The sequence below is a fragment of the Ursus arctos genome, unplaced genomic scaffold, assembly GCF_023065955.2.
Source record: "Ursus arctos isolate Adak ecotype North America unplaced genomic scaffold, UrsArc2.0 scaffold_11, whole genome shotgun sequence".
NCBI classification, from domain to species: Eukaryota; Metazoa; Chordata; class Mammalia; order Carnivora; family Ursidae; genus Ursus; species Ursus arctos.
Window position 1 is genome coordinate 67,314,950 of NW_026622775.1, and position 15,313 is coordinate 67,330,262.

A 15,313-nucleotide genomic window follows, 5' to 3' on the forward strand; every position below is an offset into this window, starting at 1 on the left:
GCACTGTACGACCCCAGGCATTTAGTCAATAAACCGGATGTTAGCATCCTGGTGACTTCTTTTCTTTCCAGACCATGTTTGCAGCATTCTCACTTCACTGTTCTAGAGCTGAAGTCTTGGAGTTTCTTTTATGTAACATCAATAGAGAAACTATGATGTGTCAGGCAATGGGCTAAATGCTATGGAGAATCTAGTAAGAGCCAGCCCTGGCCTCAGAGAGCTCAGTGTGTCAGAGGACCAGTGCACAAGCAAGATGAGTCAGGGAGGAAGATGGGAAGAGGCAAAAGAAAGATACAGAAAGCGGTCTCCTGTGGGAAAAAGAAACTCTAACCCAAGGATGCAGCTAATGAATTATTTCGTGACCTTGTTCTCGTAAGTGCAGCATGAGTGCCCCCAATAACTTAACTTCATCAGATTTTGCCTCTCAGTTTCCCCTTCTTCTGTGAATGGTATCCCTATCAGGCACATAATCTATAAAGCATCACGCTGCACCTACTGATGAGAGAAGAATGCAGAAGAAGGGCCCCAGGGACGCCTGCATAGACCCACTGCCAGCTGCTCTATCCCATGAGAATCTGCAGACCCAGTCCCACAGAACCCAGAACCATTCTTTCCCATGAATCTGGACATGTGTGATCTTAGCTGGAGCATTTCCTCTCTTTATCTTATAACCTTAACTTCCTGACCACTTCTTGAATGTATCAATTTCTCCAAGCTGGTGAAACAGCCAACATTCCTTTGCTGCAACATCCAGGTAAATTCTGCACAGAATTTTAACCCCAACGAGAAAACGATGCTTGGTTTGGATGTGTCAGCTTCCTCCATTCACTCTGCCACAAATTGTAGCCTCCAAGATTTTTATTTGTTTGTGTTTTAAGATTTGTTTATTTGACACAGAGCAAAACAGCACAAGCAGGGGGAGTGGTAGAGGGAGAGGGAGAAGCAGACTCCCCAGGGAGCCTGACATGGGGCTCAATCCCAGGACCCTGTGATCATGACCCGAGCTGAAGGTAGAAATCGACTGAGCCGCCCATTCACCCCACCTTCCAAGATTCTAACATCATCTCTCCTTGTCTGGATCTGTTTTTGGAATGGGCTGTATGTTGTACAGAATGAGACTGATGCTTGTTTCTGATATGTGAATTCAGTCTCCCTTGTATGAACATACAAGCACAGACAACAGAGCCACAGTCACCTTTGGTAAAGGTATCTCCTGGTTTATAGCTAGGCAATTTTCAAATAAGTTAAAGTGATCCCTGATTTCTAATGTAATACAATACCTCATTTACCCTGAGAAAGAAGGCATATCAAAAGTAAGACCTAACAGGTAACAGAAAAATAAAGTCTTTGAACCTAAGTCAGTTGTTTCTAATTTAACCTCTAGAATCAGAGAGATGGATGCAAATATTTATGCAAGAGGATACTCGATGCAGTCATTTATAAGAGCAAAATACTGAACACTACCCAGTTGTGAGAACAAACTAGTTAATATGTTTAACGTTTAACTGCTTACCAGTGCATCAAACACAAGGAAGTCATAGGTTTCATTGTCTGACATTTCCATCATTATGTTAAAAAGTGCATCTAGTGTATCTTGCAAAAACTGGAGATTAAAAAACAAAGAGAGAGGTTACTTTATGCTTTCAGTTCTTCTCCATAGTGCAAAAATTCAGAGAAATTAGGTTACAATGGAATGAATTAAAAATAGCATTTCTTAAAAATTGGCACTTCTGCTTTCCAATGTTGATAACGTTTTATATTTCTGACCACTGATTTAATTTGAAATATTGAACTAATGATACGGTGACTGTGTTTCTAACCACGAATACATAAACATACCTTAACAATTTCGCCTCCATCCACCTCCATTAACTTCTTTAAGTTGTGTTTAATGTTCTGGGAGTTTGAACGCCAATTTAACAAGCCCAATAGGTCAACTAGGAAGAACGACCACAAACCAAAAAATTAGACACTGATTAGAAGAAGTAACGCACACTATTTCAGGATTCAACTACAGAACTCTCTAGAAAAGATAATTGACCTTAATAGTGGCTAATTCCTTTTTTTTTTTTTTTTTTTTAATTTACTGTCTCCTGTCTAAACCAGAAAAAACCTTGTGGTCTTTCAGTCTTCAGAGAAAAAAATTAACCACTAATATATGAGAACATAAAACTGAATTCCTGAATGGAATTAATATTTCTGAAATAATGACATCATAGCCATGTAGATGAGAAGTTGGAAACACTTTTTTCAAAAAAGATTTTATTAATTTAATTATTTGAGAGAGGGAGAGCGAGCAAGCATGAGTGGGAGTAGGGATCTATCCCTAGAGAGGGAGCGGGAAAAGCAGACTCTACACTGAGTGGGGAGCCTGACGCCAGGTTCAATCCCACAACCCTAAGATCATGACCTGAGCTGAAATCAAGAATCAGATACTTAAAGGTCTGAGCCACACAGCTGTCCCGAAAACACTCTTAGGTAAACTTCATACCTTCAATTTGCTGCATTGCTTAATTCATCCTTTGCCACTATATGTGTCTCAGTGGATGCCAAAGGAAAAGGGAACTTATATGGGGCGCCTGGGTGGCTCAGTCATTAAGCGTCTGCCTTCGGCTCAAGGCGTGATCCCAGCGTTCTGGGATTGAGCCCCACATCAGGCTCCTCCAGTGGGAGCCTGCTTCTTCCTCTCCCACTCCCCCACTCCCCCTGCTTGTGTTCCCTCTCTCGCTGGCTCTCTCTCTCTCTGTCATATAAATAAATAAAATCTTTAAAAAAAAAAAAAGGAACTTATATACATGCACTGATTCATTTATTTTTTTTAAGATTTATTTATTTATTTTATAGAGAGAGTGGGAGAGAGCACGAGCTGGAGCAGAGGAAAGGGAGAGAGAATCTCAAGCGTACTCTGAGCTGAGCGTGGAGCCTGATGTGGGGCTCGATCCTGACCCTGAGATCACGACCTGAGCCGAAACCAAGAGCTGGATGCTTAACCAACTGAACGACCAATGTGCCCCACACTTATCCATTTAAACACTGTGTCCACATTGTAGAGATTTCATTTTTTCCATTTTGGAATTGAGGAAACTGAGGCCTTATGAAATTCAATTACTTGCCTCAGGTCACACAATTGCCAGGGAGTCCTAGGAATTTAATTATAGATTGATCTGATTCCCAAAAAACCATGTCCTTGCTACTCTATCATACTGCCTTCTGAGAGTTCTTCAAAGAAACAGACAAGCAAATTAGACAATTGCTATTTCAAAGGAAGGCAGAACAGACTCATGGTCCTTAGGGTAAGACTGGGACAGAAATCTTAAGGTGTATCTGGATTTAAAGTGTAGAATTATGGATCTTTAAGCCATTTATAGCTTTAATCAATGTTGAAAGTGTCAAAGGAAAATATAACAGGCATCTGGACTGTTACTATTTTATCATTTTGTTTAGTACATTAAGCTACTATTTCAATTTACAGAGCATTATCTAGCAACACATGCTTTTTAATCAATGGACTTGTATAATATTCAGAAGTTGTTAAAAACATACTGTTCATTAGAATAGTCAATTTGCTTTATGAGTGTTTATTAGCTTACCTATTAGTCCCTGGGAAACCTCCAACACCCAGTGCCCAGAGACGCCCCACTGTCAACAGAATAAAGTCCCAATACCACTCACAGAAGGTGGTGAGCCCCCACCCATGGCCTTCCTGCCAGCCCACTACCCACCAGTCTGTTACCCCTCAGCAGCCAGACAGATCAACTCACTACTCCCTAGACTATGGCACGCTCTGATAGATCCAGGTCTTTGCATATATTCTTCCCTTCGTCTGAAATGCCCAGATACACTTTAATACTATGTATTTGGTAAGCTCATCCTTAGGTTTAAGACCCACCTCAAATTGTCTTCCCTCTGGGAAGACTGACCCAATCATTCTGTGCTATTTATACTCTTTGCTACATATACATATGCATATGCATAGACAAACATAACAAATAATAAAGACACACTCGGTATTTCTTTGGCTCTTCCTATAGACTTGAGCCACTTGAGGGCAGGAACCATATTGCACTCATTGTTATACACCATCATGCTGCCAGGCACCTAGTAGGTGTTCAATACATATTTGATGCAAGAATGAATGGACGGGTAGAAAGGGAACTGGTAGCCCTGAGGGAGCCGGTATTGTGCTCGACACAGTTCTTGGATTTAGTCATTTATTCAGTAAGCATTAATAATAGACACTGTGCTAGGCTTGTCACTTCCCCTTCCCATCTCCTACTTCCGCCAGAGGCTAGTCAATGGCACCACTCCATTTGTTACTTCGCTCCACTAGCTGCTGCCTGAGGAAAAGGATTTAGATACTTTATCAGGGTGAAGAGTCACCCGGCAGCTTGAAGCATCTGCAGACAACCCTTCTATCAGCCCAGAGGTTTACGCCCTAGAAATATTTGCATGCCACATCACTGCCCATGTCAGGAATAGAGCTGGAATCTGGTGAATCATAGGTCCTGGGGCTAGAAAAGCGGCAGCCCCGTGTTAGAGCAAAGTCCCCAGACTTCCTGTGCTGCTGAGACTCACGCGGGTTGAGGCATATAGCTCTAGTTAATCTGTGTCAGTTGCTACACAGTATCTCTCTTATTGTGGGGATGTACCACAATGGGTCTGTCCATTCAACCGCTGATAAACATTTGAGTTGTTTGCAGTTTTTTCTATTTATCACAAACAATTCTGCCATGAACATTCTCATGCTTCTTCTGGTTTCCAGGTACAGCAGCATCTCTGGGCAATAAAACTAGAATGGAATTTCTGGATCATCGGGAATGACCATCCAAATGTTATCTAATGTCCTCTCAATTTACGTCCCTCCCCCAAAGTATTCAAGAATTTGGGATACTCTGATTGACAATCCCCTAATTTAGGCTAGTGGCTACTTTAGGGAAAGGATTAGAAACTATAATAATTAAAAAAGAAAAGAAAAATAAAAACTGTGACTTTTGGGGTTACAAATATCTATTTTCAGATCCATGTCCACTACTTATGAACCCAGGCAAAATATTTTGGCACTTTAACTTTCTGATCAGTGAACAGAATAATGGCAATGGTGGTGTCTTTGTGCACTAGGGTGTTGGAGGGTAAAATAAGATGCCGCTGGGAATTGTGTGGCACTGGGCCTCACACCTGCAAGGACCTGAATTCCCCTCTCCCTTTGCTGGAGCCACAAATCTATTCTCACCTTCCATACGGGCCCAGCAACAAACGATCCATATAAACTGGCTCTGATTTAGGTTAGAAAAAATTTATAAATGAAGAGTCTACAAGATCTATTTGTTAAAAGGCCAGTGGCTTTTAACCTTTAGAGTCTGAATAGTCCTTTGTAAGGCTAAGGAGAAATGCCATTGGTCACGGTCCCTGTGAAAGAACAGCCACCCTCTTTATCAGGGAAGTGCCCTCTTGGAGTGGAGGGTTTCTTACTGTTCTTCACCTTCCTCTTTCTTGGAAGACATTGAAGTGGTTCCTTGTAACTTCCGTCGAATTAGAAGAATGAATACATGAGCCACCCACAATCTTTATTCTCATTATTTGTCCCTCGGAATGTCCTGTGTCCTCTGATACTCGGGATGTCCTGCTGTTCTCTTCACTTTTCTCACATCGGTCCTCCCTCCCTCCCGCCCCCACCCCGGGCCATGAGGACTGCACATCACTCCTCCCTGGTTCCCATGAATTTGCCTTTTTCAACCTTCTTTGGGATAGGTTATCATGCAAGACTTTGGTTTGGTTTAGTTTGGTATGTTGAGTTTTTTTGAGACCTAAACACTAGGAATGGGGAGGACAACGAAGCCATCTGATGGAACTTCCTGGGATGATGGTGATGTTCTGTGTCTGCTGGCCAACACGAAAGCCACCAGCAGCACGAAACCATGGAACACCTGAAACGAGACTAGTGCAACCATACTTTCTTCTGATACTAAATAAATTTCTCAAGGTCCATGTGTCTGGTGGCTGCCACTGGAGGACAGCATGGCTTTAGAATATGCAGAAGATGAGTGATGCAGATATCAGCAAATCAAGCGTCTGAGCTGAGTACTGCCACCTGCCCGTACGCTTCCTGTATTCTTGACTGGAGATAATAAACAATCTAACCATATGGTTATGTTTCATGGAAATTCCTTCTGCTTTTCATTGACGTTAATTTTAGCTACTTATCTCTTGCTTTACTTGAAGTCTAATCTCTGGAAAGGAAAATCTATTTGATAAATGCCATCTTTTTTGACTATCTCTTAAAAGTCCTAAAAGTACATTAAGGCTTTGTATTGTCTGCTACATACTTACAAAAATACCATTTTAACATTTTATAAAGAAAAGTTTGAAAAATAACAGAAAGAGCACAGAAAATAAACACGGTCCCAACTTCGGGAGTCTTTCCTCTTAGTCTTTTCCTGTGTACATATGATGATGATGGTGGTGGTGGTGGTGGTGGTGATGATGGCTAATATTCATATAGTGTTTATAATGGGCAAGACACTTGTCTTACTTTAACTTATTTTAATTTACTTCATTCTTTGAAATACACACTAGTCTTACTCCCATTTCCAAGAAGAGGACACCAAGTCACAAAGAGGCCATGTGGCATACCTGAGCTGAAAGAACTAGTGGCACAGCTGGGACTTGAACCCAGGCAATTGGCTTCAAACCATCAACAGGTATCTAAACAAAATTAGGATTATACCCCACCTAGTGCTAAAGTTTTCACATGTCTTTGATTACATTTTGAAATATATTTGGCAGCTGTACATATGTCAATTAATTACATGATAATGCCCCCAATTACTGGACTTTTGGATTGTTTCTGCTGTTCCCCTATTATGAGTAATACAGAGACATCATCAGACGTGAATCTCTGCACTCATCTTTCATTGTTTACTTAGGTTTCATTTCTAGGGCTGAGACAACTGGCTCAGACTGGCTCAAAGGGTCTGAATACATTCAAAACCTTTGATTCTCCTTCTAAATCATCTTCCGTAAATACTGTACATTTAACCCAGTACCAGCAGTTGATCACATTTGCTTTTTCCCTAAAAAGGATTAGGTCACGGACACAGTTTTGTCATGTCTTCTATGAAGTACAGAATGTTTTCTGGCTTAATTTTTGTTTTTCTCTTAATAGACTTTATTCTTCTGAGAGCAGTTTAAGGTTTACTGAAAAATTAAGCACAAAGCACAGAGAGTTCCCACATATGCTCCCTGTGCTCCCCAGCTCCCCCTACTACGAGTATCTTGCATTAGTGCGGTACACCTGTTATAACTGATGACCGAATATTAATACTGTTCATGAGCTGAAGTCCACAGTACATGTTAGGGTTTACTCTGTGTAGCACGTTCCGTGGCTTCTGACAAATGTATAATGACACGCGTCCATGTATCCATCACGGTGCCATATCGTATAGTGTTACTGCTGGAGAAGTCCCCTGTGCTCTGCCTATTCATCCCTCCTCCTCTCCGAGGCCTTTGCAACCATGAAAATTTTCACTGTCTCCATAGTTCTGCCTTTTTTCTGGCTCAATTCTTGGTGAGCGTGTTTTTACTTTCGCATATGTATCAGCTCTGCACTTCACTCTGTTGAGTCTGGCCCCTTATCCAAGTTGAAATACTATCCATGTTCTCTAGCCAACCATGATTCATCAAAACAAACAATACTGACCCCTTTTAAAGATCAACCAACATCTGATTCCTGAGTGTATCTTATGTCTGAACTGTTTTGTCTATCCCTTAGCACTTCCGTAAGGCAGAGTCCTGGCCGTGTTCCTCACCCAAATCTTCTAAAAGGCCAAAGTGACTACTCCTTTATACATCACAAGGGCTACAGGATTTCTAAGGCAAGTTCCCAGAGTTCCTCATTCTTGGCTCACTATGTTCAGCAGGACCCCTTACTCATAAGTTAACTGAATGAGAAGCTGTTATTGGATATCAAATGCCATCATATACACAAGAGAAGTTAAAATTGATAGCAGAGATTTCAAGAAGGAACAAAGTGAAGCCCATATGAACTATTCAGCTGATTTTATGAAAAACCTCCGACTGCTTGGGGAAAAAAATGGGAAAGAGGAATCTCTGTTGGGTGGGGGGGCAGATGGAATTCTAACAGGAAACGCTTCCTGCTCTTAGCCACACCTGTTTGGGCAAGAGACTGTTTTTTTCTCGGCCAGTATCCTCCCCCTTATTACCAACATCTGTTATTTCATATATTATACAGAGTGCGTTATTAGAGTTCTTTGCTGCCTTGAAAGAAGGCAACAAAAGACTTTAAAATTTTTTCAGCCTCTGTTAGTGAATACATTTACAGGTTTTATAATATTAAAAAATACCAAACTACTTTTCATCCTATTTGAAAGATAGGCAAGAAGAACACCACATGAAGAACAGGGAGTAGAATCCAAAGTGCCCAGCATCCCGCCTCGGAAGACACAGCCCCATGTGGCCCAGCCCCCTGGGTCTAACAAAACAGCCCAAGGGGACCAAACAGAAAACCCAGTGTGGTGTCAGTGTGGTCACCACACCTACCATTCTGGGTGAGTTTTGTGGAGCAAATGAGGGTGGCGATCTGAAAGCTGTCTTTGGTGCTGTCCTTGCTTGGGGTGAAGCTGGCCAGGGTTTTGGAAGCTTGGAGCTCTTTTTCTTCCATCTCTATTTTGGTTCCTGGCAGGGTCAGATAGAATTTAGCATCTTCCATTTTCTTGTTGTCACCCTGAAAAGGAAGCATATGAGGGATACCACATGATGGGCAACATCTCATAGATGCAAATAAAGTACTTTCTCTCATGAGCACAGTGCCTTTCCAGGGCACGAAACACAGTTTTATCAAATTATACTTATGTTCCTTCCAACTCTAAGACACTGTGATACTTTTCCAGGGTTTGAGCCCAGAAATAATTTCAACACTGAATAAAAATGGAGTAAGTTGTGAACTCCAAACTGAGAACATCCTAGATGTCTGCTGTAAATAAATAAATATTAAGGAATAAGGGTGGATTTCAGTTTCTTGAATCTGTAAATGGTCAGAATGACATGTCATCGGGTTGAGGGGCTGACTGCATTCATTGGGAGGAAATAGCTTGCCACAACTCCCAAAACTATTTGTGAAATAAGGAGCTGTTAGAGGAAGACCCACGCCAGGCAGATGCAGCTCAAAGAAGCTACCGGTTCTGATACAGTTCAATAAAGGAGACCTTCCCGTGTCTACTTGCCACTGCAAAATCTCCGGAGATAATTCCGTAGCAGTTAAAGAGTGAGGACAAAACTGCTAGGGAAGGAAGCGAGGCCCCCTAGCAGAGAAATGGTGCCTGGCTCTTGGTGATATGAAAACCACATCCTACCACATCCTACCACACCCTCCACACCCCAACCGAGCCCAACAGTGCAACTGTCTCTGTCCCATACAGGACGATGCAGAGGAGAGGCAAGAGGCCAGCCCTTGACTATTCACTGCCACGGAACACTGTTGAAGGAGAAGGAGACGTTCTTTAGAGGCCTCGATAATAATACAACTCACTCCTTAACAGAAGGGATGGGAGACCACGCAGCTGGAGCCCTCTGGTTTTCTAGACATAAGGGGCAAACACTTATAGCTCTAGAGAAGTTTCTGATGCTTATCCACATAATTCTGACTGGAGCCTTAAGAACCCCTTTCGGAGGGAGTAAATATTTCCCAAGCAATTTTCTGAGCCTTGTTCTCTTAGCAGTACCTTATAAACCACCAGATCATGCCTGCCGTCCTGCAGAGTGGTGCCGTCCGGGTTCATCAGTTTCACGAAGGCCACGCCAAAGGCTCGCTCAGATTTATCTCTGGCTGAAAAGACAGAAATACAGGTCTGAGCAGCGCAGTAAGACAGCAGGAAGCGCTGGCTGTGATGGACCATTTCCCATTTTGCTCCAGGGTGTGATATTCAATCACGCTGTAATCAACACTGTTCAGCGAGCTACAATAAGCCGTGTGTGACTGTGCATGCCACGGGCCCCTCAAAGGAAATAGTCCCCAAACTGAAATCTTCTAGTACCTCCACCTATGTTTTTCTTCCTATATTTGCAAATAAATGAGACCAGCAACTACCCAATCACCTAAATCAGAAATGTAGATGTTGACACTGACGCCCCCTGCCATGTCAACTCCATGTACGGAATCCATCTGAAACCTGTGCCTTTTCTCCCCCTCCCTTCTGTTCCTACCCTAGTTCCATTCAAGTCTTCCCTATATTTCTAGAGGATCTTTCCAAGCAGTCCTTTCCTCCACACTGCAGCCAGAGTGAGATTTCCAAAAGCAGATCTAATCAGGTCAACCACGCTGCTCCAAAAACACCTCCATGAGATACCTCATTTCTGTTGCTTTAAGATAGACTCTGGGAAGCATTAATTGTATGCCAAGGTTCATTATGCCACCTCTTCCGTCCAAGAGAGGAGCCCAGGTGCCAGGAGGATCCAGCCTCCCCAAGGAACCAGAGCACCTCCCTCTGGATCTTTAGGTGTTGGCCTCTGAGCTCACTGTCCCCCAGTTAGGTGTCGATGCCTGGGCAACCTGTGGCCTGTTCTCATCACACGTACAACTCTGAGGTCAGCAGCGGCTCACGTGCCCCTAGACTGGCTGTGCAGTAAACCACTATATGATTATATTACGATTTGTTTATCCATTCTCCTGTTGGTGGCCGTTAGGCTATATTCAATGTGGGGATATTTGAATAAAGCTGTTATAAACATACACCAAACCACAACGACCATCACTACCACCCATAAAACACCTTTTAAGGGCTCCGCCAAAACCTGATTCAAAATAACCTTCATCCTTCATGATGGGGCTCCAGCCTGCTTAGATTCAGACCACTGAAGTGTCAGTCCAGGCTCTGTCACTCCCTAGCCCTGTGATCCTGGGCAAGGATCTCATTTCTCTGTGCTCAGTTTCTTTTTTGTATAAATGCGGAGAAAAGCATTATGTATGTTATCAGATGACTGTCGATGCTACACAGTGTATAAACAGAGATTCATTTAGTGTCTCATACAAACTAAGGGCTTGATAAATGCTAGCTTAGTATTACGCAGAACCATAGGAAATTGCTGATATTTGCCTATTTGATACTGACCTACAAAAACAGCAATTTTGTGGGGTTCAACTTAATATCACGACACCCACTGCTCTCACTTCAGCCCTACTGCGTTCACTTTGTGAGTTTCAAACACATTTCCCCACCGTTACTCTTCACTGGGGAAACATCGATTCCTTCCACACCTGCAGTCTCAGGATGTCCAAATCATGCACAGATGACAGGGCTGGACACTGTGCTACATGCCCCCTTACAACTCTTTGCTGGGGCAGCACCTGCCACACTGTTCTGACCTTAGCTGCCTTTTCTCTTGCTCATCTTCCTAACCAGACTAGCAGAGACGTCAGAGCACTACGCATGCCCTATCCTGTGAAACCCTTACCGAGTGTCTATTAATATCATACAGAACCTTAATATTCATAGAACACATTTTGGGGAAATTCTTTTTTTAAAAAATTTTATTTAAATTCAATTTAGTTAACATATATTTATTATCAGTTTGAAGCACAGAGTTTACTGATTCATCAGTTGCATATAACACCCAGTGCTCCTTCCATCAAGTGCCCTCCTTAATGCCCATCACCCAGTTACGCCATCCCCTCACCCACCTCCCCTCCAACAACCCTCAGTTTGTTCCCTAGAGTTAAGAGTCTCTTATAGTCTGCCTCCCTCTGTTTTTATCTTATTTTATTTTTCCTTCCCTTCCCCTATGTTCATCGAATTTGTTTCTTAAATTCCACATATGAGTGACATCATACAGTGTATCTGTCTTTCTCTGATTGACTTAGCACCAATGAATCCTGAAGTAATGATGCTAAGTAACTAGTTTCCAAGTATTTTGTTTTCTAGACCCACAAAAGTACTGTCAAGCCAGAGTAATTTTTTTTTTTTTTTTTACCAGAATTATGCTGTAGACCTTCTAGTACTTACATTCCTGAGATGACCTGTGTCGGAAGGTAAATCTTATATGGCAGCGAGTAACCTCCTCTATAGCGATGGATACCTGCACAGTAATAAGGAACTTACAGTTTACAGATACACAGTATGTTGCACTCTTAGCTCATTTTACAGAGTTGGTGCAATTTTAGTTTCTTATTACAGCACTAATTCCTACAGAGTGAGATTGAGGGTAAGGTTCCATTCAAAACAGATTGTTATTTTCAAAACCTTAAGAATCTGAAGAGAAATCACCTTTGCTGTTTACCACGATTCTGAGGATGGAGATATTACAAGTTTCTAGTGCCTTCTCAAGTATGAAAGAGGAAATACTTCAGAGGAACAAGATCAGGACTTTGGGGTCCATACAGGAGCTTTCAGACTGCAAGGTGTATTGTATGTTGATTGATATGGTAATAATTAGGGTCCATAACAGAAGGAAAAGATAAAATACTGGGGACAAGGAAGCTTTACGCTGTTTACATATATGGAGGGGCCAAGGAATGCAGAAGTACATGGCAATGAAAAGAGCAGAGAACTTGTGGCAAATAGCCAAATAAATTATAGCATGATCATATAATGGAATATTATTTGAGTACCTAGAAACCCATTTCTGAAGAACTTTTAATGCCTTGAAATAAGTAGTTTTAAAAAGCACAACATAAATCTGTTATAAACTGCACATTCCAAAGCATATGAAGTCTATAAAATTGTGGAAAATGATTACTTCTGCATTGAGATATTAGAGTTTTTTGTTTTTTTTTTTTAGTTTTCTAGGGAGAGCTCATAAGATTTTGACAATCCAATTTGACTTTGACAATCTGGGATTTAGGAGAAATGGGCTCCAATTTAGGTGTGGACACTAAGCAGTTACAGGATCTTGGAAAGTCACCTGACATTTTTGAGCGTTAGTTACCTAATCAGAAAGGGCATTAGGACACTGTTTTAGCCACAGGGCTACTGAGTGACTCACCCGGAGGGCTTATCTAAAAAGCACTTAGGGAATTTGTAATACACATATTTAAATTGAAAAGAGCCCAGAAAACTTGGTCAGAGGCCAAGAAGAAAAAAATGTTAGGCAACTGCTTGCAGAGTGTGAAAATTTCCATTTTGTTTTGGATCATCTTGGCAGCCTATTACATCATTACAACTACAAGCGTCTCTAGTGAAATTTCTACACATTTATCAATGAGAATGTTATTTAAGAATTCCGAGTTAACGATAAATACTCTCATGCAGAATTGTATCAATTCATTTCTTATAGGACACCACAGGCAACCTACCTATAACTTCAGGATGAAGAGGGAATGATTTGTGGGTAAAAAGAAAGGAATCTAAAGGAGTTTTAAAATATGACGGAGATTACAAATGGCGCATCTCACCTTGACCGTCTCATACCAACAGGGCTGCTTCACTTGGTAATAGACTACTGATTTGTACTCTGAAATGCCTTCATATCCAGCACCAGGATGAATTGCTTTCTTTGGAAGGGAAGAAAAAATTAAAAGATCATTTTTAATTGTTTTTTTTAATTCCAGTATAGTTGACATACAGTGTTATATTAGCTTCCAATGTATAATACAGCGACTCAACAATTCTAGACATTACTCAGTGCTCATCACAACAAGTGTGCTCTGAATCCTTGTCCCCTATTTCACCCATCCCCCCACCCACCTCCCCTCTGGTAGCCATCTGTTCTCTGTAGTTAAGAATCTGTTTCTTGGTTTGTCTCTCTCTTTTTTTCCCCTTTGCTCATTTGTTTTGTTTCTTAAATTCCGCGTATGAGTGAAGTCATATAATATTTGTCTTTCTCTGACTTATTTCACTTAGCATAATACTCTCTAGCTCCATCCATGTTGTTACAAATGGCAAGATTTCATTCTTTCTGATGGCTGAGTAATAATCCATTGTGTATAAATACATCTTCTTTATCCATCCATCAGTCGATGGACACTTGGGCTGTTTCCATAGCTTAGCTATTGTAGATAATGCTGCTATAAACATAGGGGTGCAAGTATCCCTCTGAGTTAGTGTTTTTGTATTTTGGGGGTAAATACTAAAAGGGGATAATTTCATCTAGAAAAATAAGAGCACTCCACATACCACGCATGAGCCATCTACCCTCCACATGGCCGGCACGTGCCTCACACTGGCACACATCAGCTGATCCCATTTGGAGGCTGAAGAGCAGGGTAAGAATGAGTTTCTACTCCTTTCTTTGAGGTTCTAAGTATGTAACTATGGTAGTCAATAAGGGACCCAGCACCATCCCAACACTCCTCTGCCGTAAACTTTATTCTCTTTTCCATCTGCGGTCAGGCATTCTCTTTCCTTCCTCTTCCTTTCTCTCTCAGGGAGCAGAGGCCCAGAGAGGGTGACTGGGAGTTAGGGCGCACATGCAGACACACCGCTGTGTGAGGTCCTATCCATGCTCTGCTTCAAGGACCTGGAGTATCTGTACAGAATGTTCACTAAAACTCAGGGCTGTGTCTTTTCCTGGTAATGAGCCACTTACTTCAGTAGAACCAGGCCTCCAAGGGGGTAAGCAAAGCTGTGATGTGAGCCATCAAGAGAAGATGCAAACCTGAACTCAGGAGCTCAAGGGCTCTGTTAGTAGCACAAAGAAGCCACTCTCATACCAGAGCCCACCACACTGTTTCCCCCCCCCCCCCCGCCGACACTGAATACGATTTGACTCAGTCCACTGTTGCCTTCAAAGATGATCACGTCCATAGGGAAGGGATGGGGATGCGTACTCCACTGTGTCCTCAAGGACCTGTGTGAGCGAGGCACTCAGACGGCTTGGGCCTTCAATTCCACAGAAGGTAACCAGAGGGAACTACGGCTCATATGAGGGGAGCTGGATCTCAGCTGAGACCATGAAAGCCTCCGTGATGTCAGAATCAACACTCACTACTTGTCTGTCTGGACAGAATGCTGCCACGGTTGGAGGAACTCTGGACTGAAAGGCAGGATACCTGGATCTAGTCTTACCTCCTCCAGTAACTTCTGTGTTTCTGCGAGAAAATAGCTTGCCCCCGTTGGGTTGCAGTTTCCTGATTACTAAAACAAAACCTAAAGACCAGTGGGAGTTGATGTGACCCAAGAGCCCTACCAATTTAACAGCTTTCTACCAGGTGTGTCTCCTCTGGTTCTGCCGACTTGGTACAGGAAGGGGGCCCTGCAGCACCTTCTGGGCCCCCGCACCACTTCACTCCCCACAGGGACCCACCAGTCTTGAAAGTGGCCCAATTACTTGCAAATGATACAGAACTTCTGGATCAGAAGCATAC

General features: G+C 42.3%; 1 protein-coding gene across 2 annotated transcripts in view; it reads right to left on the bottom strand.

The window, feature by feature from the left end:
* The window catches only part of DOCK5 (dedicator of cytokinesis 5), a 210,770-nt gene that overhangs the window by 73,607 nt on the left and 121,850 nt on the right, over positions 1–15,313 (bottom strand). For both annotated transcript variants that reach the window (XM_026518974.4, XM_048212214.2), the window contains 6 exons: positions 13,403–13,501; positions 12,015–12,087; positions 9,738–9,841; positions 8,557–8,740; positions 1,840–1,937; positions 1,514–1,603 (listed from right to left, as the gene is read on the bottom strand). In XM_026518974.4, coding sequence (XP_026374759.2) covers positions 1,514–1,603; positions 1,840–1,937; positions 8,557–8,740; positions 9,738–9,841; positions 12,015–12,087; positions 13,403–13,501 — 648 coding nt within the window. The remainder of the gene's footprint in view (positions 1–1,513; positions 1,604–1,839; positions 1,938–8,556; positions 8,741–9,737; positions 9,842–12,014; positions 12,088–13,402; positions 13,502–15,313) is intronic.